Source organism: Rana temporaria, chromosome 1 (assembly GCF_905171775.1).
Source record: "Rana temporaria chromosome 1, aRanTem1.1, whole genome shotgun sequence".
NCBI classification, from domain to species: Eukaryota; Metazoa; Chordata; class Amphibia; order Anura; family Ranidae; genus Rana; species Rana temporaria.
Window position 1 is genome coordinate 229,955,417 of NC_053489.1, and position 26,072 is coordinate 229,981,488.

Here is a 26,072-nt window from a genome sequence, read left to right on the forward strand (position 1 = left end):
GTAAAAGTAACGTTCGTAATGGAGATAGCACATTCGTCACTCTGTAACAGACTGAAAAGCGTGAATCGTCTCTCACCAAACTTTTACTTAACACGCTGTAACATGAGATTAGCAAAAGCAGCTCCAAGGGTGGCGCCAGTGGAATCGAACTTCCCCTAATAGTGGCGTTGTACGTGTTGTACATCACCGCGTTTGAGAACGACGAGATTTTGTCTCGACAGTGTGTATTCAAGGAAAGCTTGACAAGAACCTAGTTGAGGAAAACAACATTTATTTTACGACGAGATTCTCGGTCGTGTGTACGAGGCATTACACCCACAGTAGTTTCAGAATAGAGATAAGATATGGTCCCACTGCACAGGTAGGTGAAATAAATATATGAATGGCAGGCAGAGCCAACAAAATAACACGCCATAATATCAACTTCTATAGATAACTGAACCCAAAAAACATGTCTGACACACATGGATGCTAATGCTGCATACATGTTCCAGGATGATTTCTAGAGTCATAGATATAAGCCTGAGTTTTGGGCTCATTTCCTGTATAGCAGGGGTGGCCAAACTTTATAGACAAAGGGGCAGCTTACTGTCCTTCAAACTTTAGGAGGGCTGCACTATGGTCAGTGGGAGAAGAAAATGTGCCGACGTCAGTGGTTGTTAAACAATGCACCATCATTGGTATTAGGGGGGGGTAACAGTGCCCCATTGTTGGTGTCAGTTGGAGGAATAGTGCCCCATTGTCAATGTCAGTGTCAGTAACAGTGGGGGGATTAATTCCCCAAGGGCATTATTAAAGTATCTAAAGGGCTGCATCTGGCCCCCAGGCCACAGTTTGGAGACCGCTGCTATATAGGATATAAGGTGTTCTAAATAATGTACAGTATCTAAGTATTTGATACCATACAGTCTTTATGGCAATAAACTGGTTTCGTTTTTAAATTATTTGGGGAGGTAAAATTATACATTCCTAAGGGTCAATTGGCTTAATAAGGATTTATTTTTTTGATATTTCTAAATTTGTTTGGAAAATATATTTATTTTAAAACGTTACAATATCTTGGAGAGTCAGGGTTCTTCTTCCCCCATTTTTTTTTCTCGTGGGTTTTCTTATTTTCTGTTACCCAGGTCCCCAAACACTTTTTATGACAATAACTTGCATATTAGCCTTTAAAATGAGCACTTTTGATTTTTCATGTTCGTTTCCCATAGACTTTAACGCGTGTTCGAACAAATTTTTTACCTGTTCGCATGTTCTGCTGCGAACCGAACCAGGGGGTGTTCGGCTCATCCCTAGTCTTGAATGTCCTTAAATTACAGGTGGCAGGCTGTGCATTAAGAGAGTTTGCGCCACAATTAGCAGGCAGTTCAGATACAGATAAACAGCAGGGCAATAGTAGCCTATGTCAGGAGTCAAGGAAGAACATGCTTGATTGCATTGATGGCAGAAGTAAAATCCATTATGAACTGGACACAGTTAGATCTACATCATATTATGGCAACCTACCTCCCAGAGCCAGAAAGTTAGTAAGTGGACTACTTGTCCACAACAGCTGTAGACGACAATGAGTCGACCTCGAGGTTGAAGGTGTTTGCACCAGAAGGGTTAACCCAAGATAGACCTCTTCTGTATCTCATCAAAACAGCAAGCAGCAGGTTTCAAAGTTCATAAACACCCAGGCAACAGCAATAGAAGTGCTTACTTTTTTTTGCATGGTCAAGGTGTTTCCTCTGACTCCACTTATAGCCAAGTTCATCAGGAGCTTATGGCAAGAAGTTGAGCTGGCTCTGGCAATCCTGCCATTTTGGCCATGACACCCTTGGTGACAACTCACCATTTAACAACAAATTATTTTCCCATTAATATTCCAGACCTGCTATTTCAATGTGAAATTGTTACTTCTTTCCCCTTTATTTAATTGATCGTGATGACCTGGGTCTTGATAGGGCAAATATAGTGCGGTTAGGTGTCCGGAGCAAGAAAACAGTATGAATCACTCTTATAATTGATTATAGAGCTCAGTTCACTGTTGAATGTGACTTTGATCCTGCAGAGCAACAGGTGCATTATGTGATGACATTTCTCCAGTCTAACATAGACAAGGGTCTTAGATTGAGTACCCTCAAAGCACAGGTGTCTGCCTTCACAGCGTTTACTAAGATAGAGTGTGCTACCAATCCCTTAATCGTTTAGTTCCTGAAAGCTATACTCTGAATCAGACCAACAGAAGACAAATCCTAGTTGGTTGCTTTAAAAACAATTTCCCTGTTGCAACAGTGTTAACAAATGAGCCCCTATGTACCAGTTTACAAAACAATGGTGCTGTAATTAAGCAGAAACCTATTTTAATATCTAAACTGCAAAATGACACATGCAAATGGTTCAGCTGTCATGAGCTGTAACTACTGACATATCCTAATTTATTTATAATTGCCTAAGCATTTATTCTGTACCTGTATCTCTGTATCGCCACAACTCTTTATTGATGCATTTTAAGCTTTGCATTTATTAGTGTATAATAAACATCATTTTAAGTGTTCTGTCCAATTTGTTGTCTGCACTTTGTGATAGCAATAATATTTTCATGATATCACGTACGGTTAATAAAATGTATGTCTCTCTGCACATAAATACATTATTAGAAGTAAAGCTATGCATCTACGAGGATTGAATTGCATAGAAAAACACAGAACTCTCTCTAGTTAATTGTCAGTGGTTCTTAGGCGGGTATATCATGCTTTGATGTGATACTAATTAGTCGACAGCATTTGCTGGCCGTTTTATCCTTCTGATTTAATTGAGGAAAATGTATGACTTGCACACTGTGTCATGAAAGCTGCTTCATACATGAGTGAGATCATGGCCATGTCTTTAATCTGTGATGTTTTTAAGTTTGCTGCCTATGTTACAGGCATATTAAGCAGCAGTTCTCTACACAAGTGCAAAATCCGCCTACATCCATTAAGAAGCAGTCAGAGACAGAGGGAAAACAGTGCTAAAATAGAATCTTGTATTTAAAGAGGTAGCGGAAAGTATGCATTCAGCTTTGGCTGATGGAGAATTTGTTATATTTACTATTGATTTACAGCCACCCTGTCAAATTGAAGAAAACTGATTGATTGTGTTTATGCTTTATATTGATCTACAGAAAAGCAGGCACTTTATAAAAAAACAGATTTGCAAAAGATAACTTGCAAGCTGTAAAAGGCATGTTGTATACTATGGGCCTTTTTTCTAAATCATATGACACCAATGTGTCTGCAATTATATATGGAGGAGATCTGATGTGATAAGCAGATTGCATTTTACTCCAAGGTCTGCTTTATTGTCCATTCATGAGCTTTTTGGGTGATTCTCCGAGATACTCTGAGATACTTAAATAGCTGAGGGAGGGCCATCCGTGACATGCGCGGATGACCCCCAACCCCCTCTGACGCCACAGGGGTTTCCTGCGGTTTCCCCATGGCGTCACAGATGACCCCTCTTCCCTCTGATGCCATGGTAAACCCCGGTGGCGTCAGAGGGGGCAGGTAAACCCACGCCCCCTCAGCTATTTAAGAGCTGTCACGGAGGGTGTAGTGTCATTCGACGGGAGGCGGATCGTGGAAGCATTTTATTACCATATCCCCTCGGGTCGAGAATGGATGTACATCGCTGGAATTTATTTTCTTTTTTAATAAAGGACTTATCCCAAGCTGTCTGCTGTGTTTTTTTTTACAATTTTTGACACTTTTTTGTGAAATGGTAGGGGTACAATGTACCCCATTACCAATTCACATAGGGGAGGCCGGGATCTGAGGGTCCCCTGCCAGATTCTGATAAGCCCCCTGCCCGCAGACCCCCACAACCACTGGGCAAGGGTTGTGGGTATGAGGCCCTTGTCACCATCAACATGGGGACATGGTTCCTTGGACCCCAAAGCATCCTCCCCATGATGAGGGCATGTGGCCTGGTACGGTTCAGGAGGGGGTGCCCTCTCATCCCCCCTCTTTTCCTGCAGCCAGCCAGGTTGCGTGCTTGGATAAGGGTCTGGTATGGATTTTTGGGGGGAACCCCACAACATTTTTTTTAATGTTGTCGCGAGGTACCCCTTAAAATCCATACCAGACCTAAGGGTCTGGTATGGATTTTGAGGGTGACCCTATGCAGTTTTTAAAAAAATTGGCGCAGGGTTCCCCTTAATATTCATACCAGACCTTAAGGGGCTGGTATGGAATTTGGGGGGACCCCCATGCAATTTTTTTTTACATTTTGGTTCGGGGTTCCCCTTAATATTTATACCAGACCCAAAGGGCCTGGTAATGGACTGGGGTGGGAACCCATGCCGTTTTTTTCAGTGACTTTTATCTGTATTGCGGGACCCAACAATTCATTATAGTTGCGAGCATGTTTTAAATTACTTTTTTCCTTTAGAAATGTCATTTTGCTGCAGGGACTTTTCTAAACACGGGAAAAAAGCACTACTTTACAGGCATACTATAGACACCTCCCAGGTATGAAATTTAAAGTGAGATTTCACTTTTATTATTTCACTTTAAACATTATTAAAATCACTGCTCCCAAAAAAATGTCTGTTTTTAAAACTTTTTTTGCATTGATACATATCCCCATGTCGAACAAATGTTTTGCCTGTTGGCATGTTCTACTGCAAAGCAAACCAGGGGGGGGTTCGGCTCATCCCTACTAGCGACCATGTGATCTAGGCTGGCAAGGCTGGGAGTTGGGAAGCAGCATTATCTTATTTATAGCAAGAAATAGGTACTTCTTACTTAAAATAGTAATGTGATTCATTAATGCTGACATGTTCCCTATTGATTCATGTGAAGTCTGAATTTTAATGAGAGGTCCACTTTAATTACCCTCTGTATTGAGCTGCTTACATTAGACATTTAAGGATATGCAATATGCTTTTGTATTCTCTGATTATGAATTATGACTAATGCTTTAAACTAGTGAGTCTCAGCATTTGTTATGTCAAGGGTCACTTGGCAACACTTTTAAAGCAGAAAGGACAGCTTAATGGTAAAAATATATGAGTGGCAAACTAACTTTTTTACTGTTTTATTAGAGATAGAATATAAAGTTTAAATAAAAAAAATTTAGGAATAAAAAGATGTGCAAACACCGGTTTATGATTTATGACCAGAGACGTGCAGCAATTAGGGGACCAACAACAGTTTGCAGATCACTGCAGTGTCTGGTAAACCTGTTCTAAAATATAATTATTATTGGCAGTTCAAAGATCTCATCATAGGTGAAATAATTATACTGACTAATTCAGAAGCCCGTTTGCCTATAGCAAAGTCAAAGTGGTATTTGAAAAAAAAAAAAGTTTTGGTTGCAGCTTTATTTACATAACCAGTCAGGCGTTCTTTGCCATAAGTGTGCCATTATGGGGATTCCCTTAATTTCCTGTACTGTAGACCGGAAGTAATTTTTAATTGGGGGAAAAACTCTTTCTGACAGTCATCGTAACAAGCATTGCCATTGGATGATTTTACCTCTATTCCTGTTGTGGTAACAACTAAAAATGTTTGCAGAATAAAGACTTCTACATGTAATACATTGTAAACACATAGAAGTGTGAACATGAGATGAAAGAAATGTCCATGCTCATGAGCTTTTTTAGATTGGTCCATATATTTTTTACTAAAGTGTAACTAAACTTTTTTTTGGATAGAGTGCAGATGAAATAGCGAGCCTTGCAGGTTTTTATTGCTGCCTGTGACCCCGTTATGGAGATTTACCCTCTTTTTTGGTCCTGTTTACCATTATCACTGAAAGGGAAAGTAAAAAGTAAATCCCAAATTTTGGGTTGTCCTCAGAACAGTAATTCGGGGGAAATTGTCCAATTGTAATGCTAGTTTAAGTTTACCTCCACATCACACATTTTGAGGAAAACTAAGAAATGTTGTTATTCCTGCCTCTCCAGAAAGAAACATCAGTACAAATATACCTCATTGTTTCTCTAAAACAGAATTAGTGGTGTTATACTTTTCACTATAAGACTTGTTGATATACTACATAGTATGAGAACCTGTTATTAAATTTATATTAAATAATGGTGAGCTGCCAGAATCGTTCCCATTGCCTACCTGTTCACAGAGGGTTCCAATAAGCCCTTCCAAGTCTTGTTTTTCATGAAGTACCATCTGTTTTTCCTCATACTCCTGCTCCTGCTGCATCTCAAACTGTCGAAGCTAGAAACCAAGAGAGGAGGACAAAAAGGGTTAAAAATAATTTTTTTTCTAATGTTCTGTAATAAAAGTGACTGAACACGTCTGGAGCTACTTTTATTTCCTATATTTCATATACTTATAAATAGGTTTAAAACTTTGATCGTCATCTACCTAAAAAAATAATTCCTCCAGGGGTACAACACATAACCTGGAGACATTTACCTTTTTCTTTCTTTGCCTGGTCGTATCTGCTTGAATCAGCCCGTTTTTGGTAGAGCCTGCTTAAAGCCATATTGCTGGTTGACCCAATGACAAGTTGCTGTATTCTGTACTTTTTTTAAATAACAAGACTCGCAAACGACTTTTGTTATTCACATTGCTTAGCTAGCCCATTCGTCCAGGACTAATTCTCTTATTGATAACCAACCAGTAGGTCTGAATGTTTTGACTGCAACTCCAGGTTAATCAGCAGGTGGCAGTGCAGATAAATTCTAAGATTACAATTTATGGTTCCTTGAATTTTTAAAAAATGTTGCATAAAATGGTTTTAGTTATGAACCCAAATGTATGTACATATATTTTATAGAAAGCGTGCATTTATACATTGTTACTTTCTTCACTTTCAGTATTCCATTAAATAATATGTAAACATATTCATTCAAAATGACCATTTGTAGTGAAAAATATATGGCCTGTATAAACAACAGCTATACTTTTATTTGTAACCAAATATGATTTTATATTAGTGATTAAAAAATGCTGTATTTGAACTGCTAAATTTGAAGCATTTGTTTGTTAATGATCAGTTTTAAATGCCTTTGGCCACATCAGCACTCGCCAAGAAACATCTGGTATGGTTTTCCCTTTACAATTTGTTGGGCATTTCAGAAATGTAATCCCCGATGACAATATTTACTCTAAAATAAAAATGTATTAAATAAAAAGAAAAAAAAATAACAATGACAATTCCCTGTGGTAAAAAGAAATAACTTTGAAAAGTAGGATATCTTAATTTTTTTATTCATAATGAATTACAATCCCGTACCCAAAACACACATATGCCCTTCTAGCACAGTTTCATGCTTGCATCAGTCACCGATCATTAACATACCCTTCTTTGACATGACTGGCGAATATCCTCCAGTTCTTCCTCCTTGTCCTCCAATTCTTTCTGATGCATCTGTTTCATACGCTCAATTTCCATTTCAAAACGGACACGCATCTGTTGTGGAAGAAGAAAGAAATATTTTAGTTACAGTGTATCAATAAAGATTAACCAGACAAATGATCCACAATGCACGTATTTCAGTTATTCGTGTCTTGAGAGTGTAAAAACTTGTCCCTTGGGTTCTGATGTGAGTTTGAGCCAGGCTGGCAACCCTGTGCCTAGTTCTTGTCATCTCCATATGTCCTTTTGACATCCAGTATTTTTCTACAAAGCATTGACAACATTGAGCGGTGTACTTACCAGCTGAGCCCAGTGGCTTCTCTTCTGCTTTGTAGCCATACTAGTTAGATGCAAGTACAGTTGTAAGGAACCTGAAGTGCGCTAGGGCTGGATAGGTACATTTAAAGCCCCACTCCACCTATTTTAGTTTTTCTCCACTTTTTGTGTGTGTGTATAAGCATTGTTGGATCATGCCCCTTGCCTGACACAAGAGCAACAGCGGAAGAAGTAATAGTGAGCACATTATTGCCACTTGGTTTCTTTTGAGGTTTGTATATTAATATGTAATACAATTATGTGTGTGTGTTTGTCTGTGTGTGTGTGTGTTTGCTGAGAATCATACTGGTGGGATTTATATAGTAGCTGAAGATTGACTTTAATCTTGGTGATAAAACTGTACCAATAGACTGGCCACTGATTGTATAACCAAGGGCTTGCATCACAGGTCCACTGCCAGTGTTGGATCTCATCAAAGTAATCCCTGCTCCAACCCAGTTGATGGACATTATAACAACTATATTCTCAGTCTCTATTAGTTTTCATGCACTTAATACCACCTCTTGAAACTACAGAAGTGGTACTTTAGCTCTTTATAGCTCTGTAAAGAATTCCTAAAACAAAAGGTATTCACTTTTCTCATTCTATCACATATCTCAAAAATAATAGTATGTTTTCTTTTTTTGAGGAAGTTGGCAGAGCTATGTAAATAATTGCTTTATGCCACCATTTGCTTAATATAGCCTAATATTCTGAATAAAAACTGCATATAGTTTCAGGCTAATTGTTTCAGGCTAATTGTCAATTATCAGTGCATATTATGGAAACCATTGCTTCTGTAAAAGGGCTTGGGATCCAAAGAGACAGTAGAACTATACAGATTTTGGAGAAACTTGACTAAAACGATCAAAAAGCCATCAACTCTAATCAGCACGAGAAAGTTTGGCTATAACAGAAGGTAATCCCAATAGTGGTATATTGGTACACAATCATTTTGGCCCAGCATACATGTTCATGAATGGCTAAGACACCTGTGGCAGCAGAAGTCTTATTTCTGGGAAACTGCAAAATTTCCCTTAACACAGAGTGCTCTCAGGCACACAATTGTTTTCTGAATTGATATTTATCAACCAACAATCGCCTCAAGTCGATGAGTAGCCTTAAAGCGGAGCTCCTCTCAAATGAGGATGTTCTGCTTGTCTTCTTCCCCCACCCCCTCCACTGCCACATTTGTCTCCCAATTTGGGGGAGGGGGGAGCGGGTACCTGGCTTTGATAGGTACCCACTCCCACTTCTGTCTCAGTTCGCTGTGGCGAACTGAGTTGGAAGTTCGGCCCCCTGCTTCCCCCGCAGCCTTCTGGGGCACTTCACAGGTCCAAGAAGACTGCACCCAATTCACAAAGTGCAGCACAGTAGGAAAGCAGCTATGAAGCTTTCCAGGCTTCACCGATGGTTTTCCATAGTCAAGATGGCGGCGCCAGCACCCGATAGCCCACTGAAGAATCAGCTCGGCTGAGGACACTGCTGGATGCCTAGACAGGTCAGTGCCCTAATATAAAAAATTAGCAGCTACAATATTTGTAGCTGCTGACTTTTACTTTTTTTTTGGGGGGGGGGGGGGCTTGGAGCTCCTCTTTAAAGTGGACCTAAAGGCAAAATAAAAAATGTACATATATGATGCAGTGTGTCACTAGCATTAACACAGCAGTTTTTGTTTGTTAGACACACCTTTCACCCTGTAACATAGTTTTATTACCTATTGACCCTGACAGTAGAACTGTAAATTTTACCTTTACTTTAACAGGGTGTCACAGCATTGCTCCTCAATGGACTCTGTGGAAGTTGTCTTGGATGGGCATATGATTTTATTATCATTATTGTTATTATTATTTAGGATTTATATAGCGCCAGCAGTTTGTGCAGCACTTTACAACCTGAGGACAGCCAGTACAGTTACAATACTAAAATATAATGTGAAGTATTCAGCGCTGGAAAAATATAACAAAAATACAAACTAACATATGCAAGCCAGCACTGAGGATAAATTCATAAAAAATTCCCAAATTGCATAAATCAAGTGAAAAAGTGCGGCGCAAAGTGAACTAATACATAACAAAATAAAACAAAATATCACAGTGAAAACAAATTATGCACAGTGAGAAAACCAGTGATGATAAATGTCCAAGTGATCAAATAATCTTTAAATAAAACGTGCCAACATAGAAAATCCAGCAGAGGTGCAGGTGAGAGAGGAACACCAACAGGGAATCCACCACCGCAAGCAAGATGGACTCTCACCTCATTGCTTCGACCCGTGAAGGTCACAGAGCATATCAGCAGTATTCTTAATTAGTTCTCCAAAGGAAACATCAAGCCAATGGTATCAGCAATCAGCCATACATAGGGAAAAAACACAAAGGAATCTAGTGCTCTCCATATAAAACAAGTTTATTGCTGCAAGGATATTTAAAAAAATGAGCACTCACATTTGGCAACACTCATAAGCCGAGTGTATGCTAAGACAGCGTGTCAGAGACCACAACGGCGACGATCGGGGTGACGTCCTGCGTAACTCCTCCCCTTACGTACGCGTTACGTCCCGTGGGCGGGACTTCTTCAGCGTCAGGTGGAGGGAGTAAAGCAGACGTCCCCAATAGTTAGAAATTTATATGGTGCAAATAGACCATCGACCAATCACCACCCTCTTGGATGCAGCCAATGAGATTATCATACGGCAACAACATCCGGGGCAAGGTCAAATTCAGGCGACCCGCCGACCAATCACAACCCTCGTGGATGCAGCCAATAGAGATTCCTTAAGGCAATAACATCCGGGGCAAGGTCGAAAGAGTCACCTGACACCACGGTAATAGATAGCTGCTGCATGGCTAATACAAAAACGGGACACAATGAGGCATGCAAGAATAAGGAAAATAAAATACAAACATGCATCAAATAGTGTCCAGCTACAAGCCAAGCATCACAGCCATAATAAAATTAATTAATTGTATTAATAATAGGACATCATCCACAATCGTCACCGCCCAGGCAAAGCATTACTAATGACAGCAATAAATTTATACCTAACATAAAAAAACACATTAAAACATTAAAAAATAACATGTTTAAAGAGATATATATTGACAAATACATATAATAAAAATTTATTAAAATATTAAAAAAATTCCTAAAACATTTTAAAATATTAAAAATATCCCAAAATGTACCAGTCGCCACCTAATGTCATTAACGGTCAGATATAAAGCAGTTAAGGTCAAACTCTACATTAAGGCCCTTCGGAGAGGCAACCTTAAGCTCGAAAATCCAGTAAGACTCGCGACGACTTAACTGTCGAATAAAGTGCCCACCCCGCCAGTGCTTGGACACCTTCTCGATTCCCCAGAACTTAAGACTTTTGGGGTTACGGTCATGGTGCTGTCTGAAGTGCCTAGACACACTATGTGTCCTGACACCCCTTTTTATACAGCTAATGTGTTCGCCAATACGCACATGTAAAGCTCGTGAGGTACGGCCCACATACTGTAACCCACAGTCACATTCCAACATGTATATGACACCCTCAGTGTCACACGTGACAAGCTCTTTAATAGTATATTCCTTACGTGTGACAGATGAACAGAAAGTTTTACGTTTTTTGATGTTGTTCCTCACATGTTTGCATGTGGCACACCTGCCACAGGCATAAAAGCCTGACAGAAAGTTAAACAGCCTGGGCCTGGCCACAATAGGTGGATCTATTACACCTGGCGCAATGACATCCCGCAAGGCTGGAGCTTTTCTATACACAAAATGTGGTCGATCCGGCAAAACTGGACCCAAAATGGCGTCTCCCTTCAGGACTGACCAATGTTTTGAGATTATTCGTTCAAACTTTTTAAATTGGATACTGACATTAGTTAATGACATTAGGTGGCGACTGGTACATTTTGGGATATTTTTAATATTTTAAAATGTTTTAGGAATTTTTTTAATATTTTAATAAATTTTTATTATATGTATTTGTCAATATATATCTCTTTAAACATGTTATTTTTTAATGTTTTAATGTGTTTTTTTATGTTAGGTATAAATTTATTGCTGTCATTAGTAATGCTTTGCCTGGGCGGTGACGATTGTGGATGATGTCCTATTATTAATACAATTAATTAATTTTATTATGGCTGTGATGCTTGGCTTGTAGCTGGACACTATTTGATGCATGTTTGTATTTTATTTTCCTTATTCTTGCATGCCTCATTGTGTCCCGTTTTTGTATTAGCCATGCAGCAGCTATCTATTACCGTGGTGTCAGGTGACTCTTTCGACCTTGCCCCGGATGTTATTGCCTTAAGGAATCTCTATTGGCTGCATCCACGAGGGTTGTGATTGGTCGGCGGGTCGCCTGAATTTGACCTTGCCCCGGATGTTGTTGCCGTATGATAATCTCATTGGCTGCATCCAAGAGGGTGGTGATTGGTCGATGGTCTATTTGCACCATATAAATTTCTAACTATTGGGGACGTCTGCTTTACTCCCTCCACCTGACGCTGAAGAAGTCCCGCCCACGGGACGTAACGCGTACGTAAGGGGAGGAGTTACGCAGGACGTCACCCCGATCGTCGCCGTTGTGGTCTCTGACACGCTGTCTTAGCATACACTCGGCTTATGAGTGTTGCCAAATGTGAGTGCTCATTTTTTTAAATATCCTTGCAGCAATAAACTTGTTTTATATGGAGAGCACTAGATTCCTTTGTGTTTTTTCCCTATGTATGGCTGATTGCTGATACCATTGGCTTGATGTTTCCTTTGGAGAACTAATTAAGAATACTGCTGATATGCTCTGTGACCTTCACGGGTCGAAGCAATGAGGTGAGAGTCCATCTTGCTTGCGGTGGTGGATTCCCTGTTGGTGTTCCTCTCTCACCTGCACCTCTGCTGGATTTTCTATGTTGGCACGTTTTATTTAAAGATTATTTGATCACTTGGACATTTATCATCACTGGTTTTCTCACTGTGCATAATTTGTTTTCACTGTGATATTTTGTTTTATTTTGTTATGTATTAGTTCACTTTGCGCCGCACTTTTTCACTTGATTTATGCAGTTACAATACTATTCAATACAGAAGGAATCAAAGGGGAATTAGGGCCAACTTTTGTTGAGAAAAAACATCCCCCTATGGGTGATCTATGTACATTGCAAGGATTTTAACAAACTTTGTTGCATTTTGTTATTCTGGAGAAATCACTGTTTGAGTCAGGGCTCTAATGAAAAAAATGGTCTGCATCCCTTAAGACGTAATTTCCTATTGGGAGTATCTTACCAAAAATGATTTTTTTTTGTTGCAAGGGATGCCATGAGTCTGACTTTATCTGTATTATATTTATCTGTATCTTAGTGTAGTTTTCTGGGAAAATCAATTAGCTAATCACACAAGCAGGAAATAATTTTTTTGGGGGGTTATTCTGTACACATTCTGTGTACAGAATATCTCCAGGTATCCATATTGCATTGCACTTTACAGAAAATACAGAGCTGCAGATTGAAAAGGAAAGGTAGTTTTTAATAATATTCAATTACAATATGTTGCAATTGTATATGCTATAATAAAAAAAAATTGTATGTGCTATTTTTTTTCCCATGAAAGTGGAGTTAACCTTTAGGTAAGTCACAAACAAATTTATCAAAAAAGGAGAGATACAAACGTGTATGGCACTTTTAAGGTGCTCTCTCACCCTCAGGACAAATTCCTCATACACAACTTTACACAAAACTCATCAAATGTTATTAGAAAATATTAAAACCAAGGAATACACCCATAACAGCAACAAATGGATGATAGCTCATAGAATAATTCAGCACAGTGAGCTCCAAAACACCTTCCTAAATCAAATAATTCTGTATAGCATACAGTAGTAGTAATTTTAAATGATAAGGAAGCTAGGAAGGTGCCATCTCCTATAAAAAAAAAATGGGACAATAAGAAAAAGCATATCACTCCCATGTGAATGGACCCAGAGAACAAAATGGAAATCTGGTGTGGAACCTTGAAGAACTTCTGGAAAACATTTTTTTTTATTTCTCAGGTGTGAATAGAACGTTACTGCTACCAAAGATGTAAAGCAGACTTACCTGCTCAAGGTGCTGTATGGAGTTAGCTTGCTCCACTAACTGCTGACTTTGTTCTGCAACACTGGATTCCAATTCCCATACCTTCTTCTTCAGAGAAACCACAGAATTATTATCCAGACCACTGGAAGAAGAAAGCTCTTTTATCTGGTTACCCAACACTTCCAGTTGTTTTGATAAATTCATTGTCTCCTTTTCCTTTTGCTGTGAACAATATATAGAATAAAAAGATTATAGGCTAATTAGGGGGATGTTAATTAGTTTCAGGTTTTACTACATTCCGTTTCAGAAAATGTTCTATGTTGAAATTATAGCTGAATTGTTGCGTTTGTAATTTTAGGCCTAAAAAGTGTACATGCAGACATAAACATGTCAGGTTCCACAAATAAAAAAATACATACATGCAATAATCACTAAGATCACATGACACTTTGAGTGAGTACATTTTCGATTCCATTTTTTACAAAGATCACAAACCACAAAATTTGGGATCAAACTTTACCCAATTAAATGAAACAGAAAAATCTGATAATTTTCAATTAAATTGCCATAGTTTTCAGTTTCAATACCATCTCAATTCAATACATTTTTAATTTACTGTATTAATGCTATCTATGTATTGCCCAGTTTTAATTAAGGTTGATTGAACTTAAGGGTGGTAGATTAATTTGTTTCTGATCATTACTTGTGATCACATTTGTGATTCCTAGAGGCATGAAAGTGGTTGAAATGGACTGAAAATGGCCAGCTTTAAGGCCATGTCAGACTGGAGCAATGAAATGCTGCGTTTGTCCATCTTGTGAATTAGCACAGCTTCAGAATAAACAAACAAATTAATGCTATAAAATAGATATTCATCATTCTCCCCTAAGCACATGTGATGGGGACAGTAATCCTAATTTCTTCCATTGCAAAGCTGATTAAGTTCAGCAGACAAGAAAATTGCTCTGCTTCTCCGATATGAATAAGCACTGTGTAAAAATGCACCTACCCGACCTGTGCTACAGAGAAGCCGATTAATTTAAAGGAGTTTTTATTTGTAAAAAAAATATCCTTTTTCTGCACATAAACCAAGCAATTCAACGAAGGAACCCTAACTTATGCACTTACTATAATATATTTTTTAAGGACCTGTCAGTAAACTTCCATGTGTTACCAAAACACATGGCAACGCATGGCACATAAGGGGGGATTTACTAAAACTGGAGCACACACAATCTGGTGCAACTGTGCCAATCAGCTTCTAATCAACTTCTAACTTTAGCTTGTTCAATAAAAAAAATCAAATAGTCCTTCTTTGCATTAACGACTAGTGCAATTTTCACACATTTGTATATACAATTACCACTATATTTTTAATCTATGTTGTTTCAGCTTGGATTTTACACTGTTGTGTTTGCTTGTGTATCACTCCAAACTTTCTACTGCTAGAACAGGGGTCTTCAAATTTTCTAAACAAAAGGCCAGTTTACTGTCCTTCAGACTTAAGGGGGGCTGGACTGTGGCCATTGGGAGTATAAAATGTCCTGTGTCAGTGGAAATAAACAATGCCCCATCTTTGATGTTAGTAGGAGAAATAGCATCATATCATTGTTGTCATTGGGAGGAATTGTGCCCCATTATTGGTGTCTTTGGGCACCATTGTTGGTGCCATTGGGAGGAATTGTGCCCCATCTTTGGTGTCATTGGAAGGAATTGTGCCTTATCTGTGTCAGTGGGGGGAATTATGTCCCATTGCTGATATCAGTAGATGAAAATAGTGCCCCGAGGGCCACATAAAAGCAAGCAAAGGGTCGCATCTGACCCCCCAGGCCTCAGTTTGGAGACCACTGTTCTAGAATTAGGCAAATAATGAAAAATATGTTCAGTTGGACCATGATTTGAATAATCCAGTTATACTAGGGCTGGCAGCTTTTTTAACATAGATGGATTATAACTATACTAGATTTAGCAATTAATGATTTTTTTTAGGAATAAGAGACCCACATGGGACAGGGATATTAAAAGTCCCTCATGCTTACATTTAATTAATTGTTTGAAACATTGCTAAAGAATTGGCCTAATTAACATCAAATATTGAATTCAATGTTAAAAAAAAGTGCCTTATGTTGAGAAGTATTAAGAGAGAAAACATGGAAAACATGTAGACAAATTATAGTATGGAGCTATAAAAATGCTGATTGGTTGCTTTGGGTAACACAGACACATTTTCTTTCATGTCATGTTTCATGTTCGGTGTCCCTTCTAGGCATTCTGCCAACAATCTCACCTCTAGCTGTTGACGTAGTTTGCCCACTTCCCATCTGCAGGATGTATTCTCCTGTGTCACTTTCTCACGCAAGCTCTTTTCAAATGCTGCTTCTCCGATTGCCTGAGCTAGCTGCATATCAAACCTGTGTAGGGAGAAAAGAAGCCCAATTACCTGTATGCCATTTTCTTATACAGTTCCAAAATGAGATGCATGATCTGAAAGTGTTCATCTGAGATTAAATGTGCAGCTGGTAAGATAGCAGGCTGAAGTGATAACATCAACTTTCTAAGTTACATTTTAATGCATTTGTAAGATGACATTTCACTTCTGTCGCCATAAAGAGTGATAAAATATCCCAGGTTGGCAAAATTCTACCATCATAAATCACGTAAGGAAAATCTGAGAAATTAGCTATTTCTATTCTAAAGAACACTACTTACATTTAATCCTACACAGCCCTCCCTAAAGCAATGTTACCAATATCCAACAGGTCTTGATGTACAACTTTGAAGCAGTGACTACCATCCAGAAATGCCTAAATCTGTTTTTTATTTTTTTGTGTTCGCTCATATCTCTGATTAACACACCTAAAAATATGAATACAAATCATCAGTCATACAAACTCGGCAACACATAGCTATACTACAGCGCATCAAAGGAATGTTGTGTGTACCTATTTACCAAGCTTTGGGGACGCTTTCTTGTTAGTCTTTTCATGTCAAATTATACTTTTTGTGCCAAGAATGAGGATTCAAATGTATCTAGCAGGCATACATACTCAACTACAAAGATTACTAGAAAAGAAGATCAGTTATTCATTCAACTGTAAAAAACGAGAGAGTGAGAGAGAGAAGGGAAGATGCTTGTATTGTAACACAGCACTACAAATGGCTAAGAATTTAGTGCAATAATGTAAAATAAACCAAAGGCATGCTAAAGCTATGAAAAAAAAAATAGTACAATGTTCGCACAAAGTTATATTTTAGCAATGCTTCACAGTAAAAAGTCCTTTGTCAGCGGTTTTAAAGTTCTGCATTGAAAACTTCATTGTCAGTTTACTAATAATACTTCAGCCTGTGAATGACCTTCTAGCCCATTCAATACCACAAAACCTTTATGAAATGTCTAAAAAATAAATAATAGATAACTAACGTTGTTCTAATTTGTTTTGGAATTCAACTGCAACATAATATATTTTTTCATATTTTGAGAGATTGGATGGGTTAGGAGTTCAGATAGAGATGGAAATATTGCTGAAACACTGAAGAAGAGGAAACTGTGTTGGACAATTTAAATGAATCAAGATGAAAGTTTTTTATTCTGTCAACTATAAATGGGATCACATCAGTGCCCAGTGTGGCACCATGCACATTTCAGCATATTGCTGTGCCATTAATATTGAATGTCAGCCCAACAGGCTTGCTACAGCACACGGTAGAGCATTACTGTGCATTGCCTCCTCAATAAACAGAAAGGGACTGATTGGGCCACTTTGAGGCAGCCCATTCAAATTACATAAAGTAATACGAATCCTGCTTATCATGGTTCTCAAAATGATTTCCAGCTGGGGAGGACACCAAGGAAACTGTTACAATGGATACACTGGATATGGTTTTGATACTTCTTGCAATAGCTAAAAGAGACATCAAGGAGGCCCCAATTTAAGTCCAGCAAGGTGGAGAGGGGGACACAGCACAAAATAATTGACAACTCACAGTGTGTGGATGATCTCATGCATTACAGTCAATGGTGCATCTGCAGCTGGGAGGAGGTGGCATCCATGATCCCAAGATGGAGCTGCTGCTTCAAGGAGTGTAGAGCGTGGTAGCCAGGATGACCAAGCAACCTCAGGACCAGAAGAAAGAAGCAGTACATGTGGATCAATGGAGTACAGGCGAGGACAGGAAGTCATGAAACAGATAGTGATGTCAGGGGGTGGCAACATTCAAATTGTCCACAATATGTTGCCACCCCCAACATCACTTCCTTTTTCATTACTTCCCATCCTCGCCTGGGCTCCATTGATCTACACTTGATGCTTCCTGCTTCCTGTCCTGAGGTTGCCCGGTCATCCTAACTACCACACTCCACTCCTTAAAGCAGCAGCTCCATCTTAGGACCACTTATGCCTCCTCCTAGCTGCAGGTGCACCAATGACTGTAATGCATGAGATCATCCACACACTGAGTTGCCAATTATTTTGTGCTGTGTCCACTTCTCCACCTTGCTGCACTTAGATTGGAGCCCCCTTGCTGTCTCTCTTAGCTATCGCAGGTACCATCCAGATCACATCCAGTGTATCGATTGTGACAGTTTCCTTGGTGTCCTCCCCAGCTGGGAATCCTTTTGAGAACCATGATAAGCATATTTTGTCTTACTTTATGTGAGTTGATTATTGTCTTCCTTTAATACATGTTTACACACCCAATACACTTAGTCTGCGCATTGCTCTTTTTGTCTCTTTGCCACTTAGAGCTCTCTTCAGTCTCTCAGAAGTGATGCGATAAGTGTTTTGGCTTGGATTCTTTAGCGGTTCTTAAAGCCATAGGATTTATCCTAAACATTTGAACCACACTGTACTTTCCATCTATGTAGTCTGTCTCAGCCCAGGCTGCACCCATCGTTACATTATGACAATTTTTATCATTAAAAATATATGGGCAGTTTTAAGTGTGTTTTCGGCTTTAATGTAAGAAAAGTCTAAAGCAAAACTTTTGCTTTAGTTTTAGATTATAGAATGTTAGGTTGCTATTGCTGTCTTTTCCCCCACTGAGGAGATACGGCCTCTCTGTTTGTCCCAATGACCCTTGTTACAAACATAGAAGATACTGAGCAAACCAGTCTACAGTTTTTAATGAAAAACAAATAGATGGTCATTTTTTTTATCAGGTATACTTGTTCCAGTAACAGCTGTGTAATGGTAAATTCCTCCATACTTTGGAGGGATTTACTTGAATTTACTGTTGGCTTTTTGGTACAAAAAAAATAAGATACATTTACCAAATGAACACAGAGAACAAAAACCTCAGAGGAGTTTTACCATACACTTATGAATGATAAGCTAATTGAGTCCAACATTTAGGGGCTATTTTACATGTACAGTGCCTTGCGAAAGTATTCGGCCCCCTTGAACTTTTCGACCTTTTGCCACATTTCAGGCTTCAAACATAAAGATATAAAACTGTAATTTTTTTTGAAGAATCAACAACAAGTGGGACACAATCATGAAGTGGAACGAAATTTATTGGATATTTCAAACTTTTTAAAAAAATAAAAAACTGAAAAATTGGGCGTGAAAAATTATTCAGCCCCCTTAAGTTAATACTTTGTAGCGCCACCTTTTGCTGCGATTTCAGCTGTAAGTCACTTGGAGTATGTCTCTATCAGTTTTGCACATTGAGAGACTGAAATTTTTGCCCATTCCTCCTTGCAAAACCGCTCGAGCTCAGTGAGGTTTGATGGAGAGCGTTTGTGAACAGCAGTTTTCAGTTCTTTCCACAGATTCTCGATTGGATTCAGGTCTGGACTTTGACTTGGCCATTCTAACACCTGGATATGTTTATTTGTGAACCATTCCATTGTAGATTTTGCTTTGTTTTGGATCATTGTCTTGTTGGAAGACAAATCTCCGTCCCAGTCTCAGGTCTTTTGCAGACTCCATCAGGTTTTCTTCCAGAATGGTCCTGTATTTGGCTCCATCCATCTTCCCATCAATGTTAACCATCTTCCTTGTCCCTGCTGAAGAAAAGCAGGCCCAAACCATGATGCTGCCACTGCCATGTTTGACAGTTGGGATGGTGTGTTCAGGGTTATGAGTTGTGTTTCTTTTACGCCAAACATAACGTTTTGCATTGTTGCCAAAAAGTTCAATTTTGGTTTCATCTGACCAGAGCACATTCTTCCACATGTTTGGTGCGTCTCCCAGGTGGCTTGTGGCAAACTTTAAACGATACTTTTTATGGATATCTTTAAGAAATGGCTTTCTTCTTGCCACTCTTCCATAAAGGCCAGATCTGTGCAGTATACGATTGTTGTCCTATGGACAGAGTCTCCCACCTCAGCTGTAGATCTCTGCAGTTCATCCAGAGTGATCATGGGCCTCTTGGCTGCATCTCTGATCAGTCTTCTCCTTGTATGAGCTGAAAGTTTAGAGGGACGGCCAGGTCTTCGTAGATTTGCAGTGGTCTGATACTCCTTCCATTTCAATATTATTGCTTGCACAGTGCTCCTTGGGATGTTTAAAGCTTGGGAAATCTTTTTGTATCCAAATCCGGCTTTAAACTTCTCCACAACAGTATCTCGGACCTGTCTGGTGTGTTCCTTGTTCTTCATGATGCTCTCTGATTTAAACGGACCTCAGGTGCATTTATACGGAGACTTGATTACACACAGGTGGATTCTATTTATCCTCATTAGTCATTTAGGTCAAAATTGGATCATTCAGAGATCCTCACTGAACTCCTGGAGAGCGTTTTCTGCACTGAAAGTAAAGGGGCTGAATAATTTTGCACGCCCAATTTTTCAGTTTTTTATTTTTTTTAAAAGTTTCAAATATCCAATAAATTTTGTTCCACTTCATAATTGTGTCCCACTTGTTGTTGATTCTTCAAAAAAAATAGTTTTATATCTTTATGTTTGAAGCCTGAAATGTGGCAAAAGGTCGCAAAGTTCAAGGGGGCCGAACACTTTCGCAAGGCACTGTACTTTGGTTTATAAATGTTAGTCTGTGGACTGGATGCACGAAGACTGTGAACCTCCCTTCAAGCTTTAGTTTGAAGACATTTAATATAGATGATAAAGGGAGTATAAGGCCTCGTACACACGATAGGTTAACCAGAGGACAACGGTCTGAAGGACCGTTTTCATCGGTCCAAACCTATCATGTGTAGGCCCCATAGGTTATTTAACCTAAGGTTAAAAAAATGGCAACTTGCTTTAAAATTTAACCGATGGATTGCTAACCGCTAGGTCAAAACCGATCGTTAGTACGCACAACCATCGGTTAAAAATCCATGCATGCTCAGAATCAAGTCGACGCATGCTTGGAAGCATTGAACTTCGTTTTTTTCAGCACGTCGTTGTGTTTTACGTCACCGCGTTCCTACACGATCGGTTTTTCAACTGATGGTGTGTACGCACGACGGACCATCAGTCAGCTTCATATGTTAACCTCTGACATCGGTCCTTCAGACCATTGCCCTCTGGTTAACCTATCGTGTTTACGATGCCTAAGTGTTTGCTTTAAACAATAGGCTTTACAGACTTTTAAGTAGTCTAAAACTTGCAAAAAACACACTAGAGCCAATTAACAGCTTATTTAAACTAATAGCTATCATTCCCAAGAAAATGTAACTCCAACCAATTTTTTATTTATTTTTTGATAAAGTGGGGAAGTGCTAAAATATTTTATAGTTTTTATGCTGTCTGTGTCCCTACTATGCTGTTTTATGCTGTCTGTGTCCCTACTATGGAGTGTCCCCCACCCACTTCCACCCTCTCCTGGAACCACAAAAAAATAATAAAGTGCAGAGGGGGAAAAATAACTGACCATTATTACATGAATTGTTGGGCTTGGGAAGGCACAGAGGAAGGTACAAGGAGGCAGATAAACATAGTAAGAAATTATTTTATTTGAAATAGTTTATACGATCATTAAGTAGAGGACGTGTATGGATTATTTTTGGAAAATGGGGATATCGGGCTTCACTTCATTTACAAAGCGGGATCTTACCGCATCTGAGTATGCAGTAAGATACCACACAGCATTTTTCAAAAAGTTTTTTGGCATTCACTAAAATAATATTTTAAAATACTGCATTAGTATAAATTTTATGAAGTCATGTGGTATTTTAGTAGTGAAAGCCTGCAGTAATTTACTGCCAGTGTTAAATAGCTGTAGGTGTAAATAGCTGGTTGTTAAAGCGGAGATCCGGCGAATATTTTTTTTAAAAGTCAGCAGCTACATATACTGCAGCTGCTGACTTTTAAAATATGGACACTTACCTGTCCAGGATGCCTGCGATGTCGGCACCCCTAGCCGATTTGTCCCTCGGCTCTCGGGTGCTACTGCCACCATCTTCGGTAAGGGAATCAGGAAGTGAAGCCTTCTGGGACCTGTGTGTCTCCCAGAAGACAGAGGGGGGGAGGCAACAGGCATAACGTAAATATTCACAGATATCTATGCCTGGAAGTGGGAGCAAATACCTGTATTAGACAGGTATCTGCTCCCCCCTCCCCATGAAAGGTGCCAAATGTGACACCGGCAGCGGATTCCGAAAAGTGGAAGTTTCATTTTTGGGTGGAACTCCACTTTAAGAAGCGGGCAGCCACTGGCATCCTTAACAACCAGTAACTGTCATGGTTGTTAAGTAGTGGGCTGCTGCCGGAACCTTAACAACCAATGAGTCATCAGTTGAGTTAAACGGACACCTGGATGTTCAGGTTCAACGGGTTAGGCCAAACTTCGGAAAAAAGTCCAGGTTTGGGACCCGAACTTGACGCCGAAACCGAACCCCATTGAAGTCAATGGAGACCCGGACTTTTGACTACAAAAATATCTCTAAAAAACGAATGGAAAGGGCTAGAGGGCTGCAAATGGCAGAAAAAATGTCGGTAAGAGCATGGCAAGTACTCTGCAAATAAATGTGGATCGGGAAATAACTTAAAAAAAAAATCTTGACCTAGGAAGACGAGGTCCATATGGAGTAGGAGGTTGAGGTGGCGGTGGATGTATATATTTCTATATATTTCTCTCCCTATAAGAACAATCAGGAACCTTTCCCTAAAGTATCTAATGCAGAGTATCTCACAGGAACACATGCAGTGCTGTTGCAATATGCAGAGTATCTCACAGGAACATATGCAGTGCTGCTGCAATTTGATTTGTGAAGCAGGACTGACTCCTATATATTTCTCTCCCTATAAGAATAATCAGGAACCTTTCCCTAAATTATCTAATGCAGAATATCTCACAGGAACATATGCAGTGCTGGTGTAATATGCAGAGTATCTCACAGGAACATATGCAGTGCTGGTGTAATATGCAGAGTATCTCACAGGAACATATGCAGTGCTGGTGTAATATGCAGAGTATCTCACAGGAACATATGCAGTGCTGGTGTAATATGCAGAGTATCTCACAGGAACATATGCAGTGCTGGTGTGATTTGATTTGTGAAGCAGGACTGACTCCTATATATTTCTGTCCCTATAAGAACAATCAGGAACCTTTCCCTAAAGTATCTATTGCAGAGTATCTCATAGGAACATATGCAGCGCTGGTGTAATATGATTTCTGTAGCTGGACAGTCTGACTCCTATCTAATTCTCTCCCTCAGATCAGATCAGCAGCAGCCTTTCCCTACCCTATCTAAAGCAGAGTGACGAGCTGTGCTATGTCGCTCTAGCTTATATAGAGTCTGGGTCACATGCTGGGTCACATGCTGCACTGGCCAATCACAGCCATGCCATTAGTAGGCATGGCTGTGATGGCTTCTTAGTCACAGGAGTAAAACAAATGGTGATTGCCTGCCCTGCAGCCCGCCATTACATTGCCGAACACAGGTCCGGGTTCGGGTCCAGGTACAAAAAAACCCAAAGTCCGTAGCGAACTCGAACTTTACAGTTCGGGTTCGCTCAACCCTAGTCATCAGCTGTCAGCATGTTAACTAGTTGTTAAGGGTGTTCCATAAAAATGCATTTTTTTTTTCCTTTATTAAATTGACTTTCACTCCTGTTTTATGTGGTATTTACTGAGCGTTTTTGCTTTATGCGGTAAATACCACATAAAGCAATAGTGAATTGACATTTTCAGGATCGCATGCAGTATTTAGGAAAACACCTAAATACCACATGCAATCTGGTTCTGTGAATGTAGCCCCCTGTTTAGTGTTATTTTAAAGCACTTTATTTCAGATTTAGATCGCAATAAAAGCTAATTTAATTGATCAGAGTGGTAAAGGGTTGGAACAAAATCTTAAAACACTTAAATTGGAGTCATCTGTGTTTCTTACTTTCTCTGTCTTTTCTCCAGCTCATGGTTTCGGATCTGTTGGTTTTCCATCAAGACTCGAGTATCCTCAAGGTCAGAGGTCAAGTGTTTACACTTTCTAGCTGCTTGCTGAGCTGCCCGTCTGGCACTCTCATATGCACTCTGCAAATCACTGAGCTGTAAAAGGAAGAAAGAAGGTGAATGAAACCAGTAATTTTAGTCCACAATTTATGCTCTCCGGTGCACACTTTCACAGAAGAAATTGTTGTTTAATGGACATATAACCCCCAAGCAAATGTACTATTCATATTTTTTCTCCTTTTTGTGTTTTATTGCCCTGTACAATGGAAACAAACATAAGAAAACCTCCTTAATAAATCAGTCACCAGTCAAAGTAATGATTATGGAAATAGTAGAGTTTACGCAATCAAAAAAAGCTGGCAGGTTCCGACAGGATATTGTCGCTGCAATCTATAAATCTTAGAAAGTGTTCTTGCATTTTATTCTCTGCATATGGTTTTACATAAAATCATTTGATAAACATCACACAATATGCTGTCTTTGCAGAAGAAGTCAAAAAGCATAATGCAAAAAAAAGAAAGAACAGTACCAATAAATTACCCTTGTTTTCATTAATTAAGAAGATGTACTGTTTAAACATTTGCCATGGTGACTTATGCCGCGTACACACGATTGGACATTCCGACAATAAAACCGTGGATTTTTTTCCAACGGATGTTGGCTGAAACTTGTGTTGCATACACACAGTCACACAAATTTTTGACGGAAATTGCGAACATCAAGAACGCGGTGACGTGCAACACTACGACGAGCCGAGAAAAAAGAAGTTCAATAATTCCGAACATGCGTCAAATTGATTCCAAGTAGGAGTAGGATTTTTGTGCGTTGAATTTCTTGTCGGAAAATTTGGGAACCAGGTCTCAAAAGTGTCGGAAATTCCGACACACATGGTCGGATTTTCCGACGGATTTTCCGACAACAAGCTCACATCGAACCAGGGCTCGAGTCCTGCGGGAACGCGTGGGAACGGCGTCCCTGCACTTTTTTTACAGCAGGAACGCGCGTTCCCTTTGCAGGACTCGAGCAGAGATTAGGATTGGGCGCCGGGCGGGTTTAGGCAGCGGAGCAGCAGGCGTCCCCCCACTGAAGAGACAGCGAGGCAGAGCGGGCGGGTTCAGAGACAGCGGGCGGGATTAGGCAGCGGCGCGCAATTTCAGAAGACTCACAGAGAGAGGAACCAGAGGTAGTGGCTTTGCGGGGGCGGGGGGGGTGTGCGAGCCACACTGGAGTGACACCCGTCAGGTCCTGCCCTGCTCTCCGTGGTCGCGGCTCTGATCAGTTTTGGCACGAGCAGAGTGATGCCTCCCCCTCCTCCTGCATGTCTACACAGGGGACCCGACCAGTCCACTAGTGCTGTCCGTGCATGTCAGGATCATCTGAGGTACATTATGGTACTGAAGGGGGAAACTCTGTACTGTGGGGGTCTGTACTGAATGGGGAAAATCTGTACTGTGGGGGTCTGTACTGAAGGGGAAACTCTGTACTGTGGGGGTCTGTACTGAAGGGGGGAAATCTGTACTGTGGGGGTCTGTACTGAAGGGGGAAAATCTGTACTGTGGGGGTCTGTACTGAAGGGGGAAAATCTGTACTGTGGGGGTCTGTACTGAAGGGGGAAAATCTTTACTGTGGGGGTCTGTACTGAATGGGGAAAATCTGTACTGTGGGGGTCTGTACTGAAGGGGGAAAATCTGTACTGTGGGGGTCTGTACTGAAGGGGGAAAATCTGTACAGTGGGGGTCTGTACTGAAGGGGGAAAATCTGTACAGTGGGGGTCTGTACTGAAGGGGGAAAATCTGTACTGTGGGGGTCTGTACTGAAGGGGGAAAATCTGTACAGTGGGGGTCTGTACTGAAGGGGGAAAATCTGTACTGTGGGGGTCTGTACTGAAGGGGGAAACTCTGTACTGTGGGGGTCTGTACTGAAGGGGGGAAATCTGTACTGTGGGGGTCTGTACTGAAGGGGGAAAATCTGTACTGTGGGGGTCTGTACTGAAGGGGGA

General features: G+C 40.0%; 1 protein-coding gene across 1 annotated transcript in view; it reads right to left on the reverse strand.

Annotated features, from left to right (window-relative positions):
* MYO18B (myosin XVIIIB) overlaps positions 1-26,072 on the reverse strand; it is a 764,821-nt gene that overhangs the window by 248,174 nt on the left and 490,575 nt on the right. Inside the window, 5 exon segments of the mRNA XM_040358554.1 lie at positions 6,096-6,200; positions 7,291-7,401; positions 13,755-13,955; positions 16,021-16,144; positions 24,015-24,169. Of these exon segments, the coding sequence (XP_040214488.1) occupies positions 6,096-6,200; positions 7,291-7,401; positions 13,755-13,955; positions 16,021-16,144; positions 24,015-24,169 (696 nt within the window).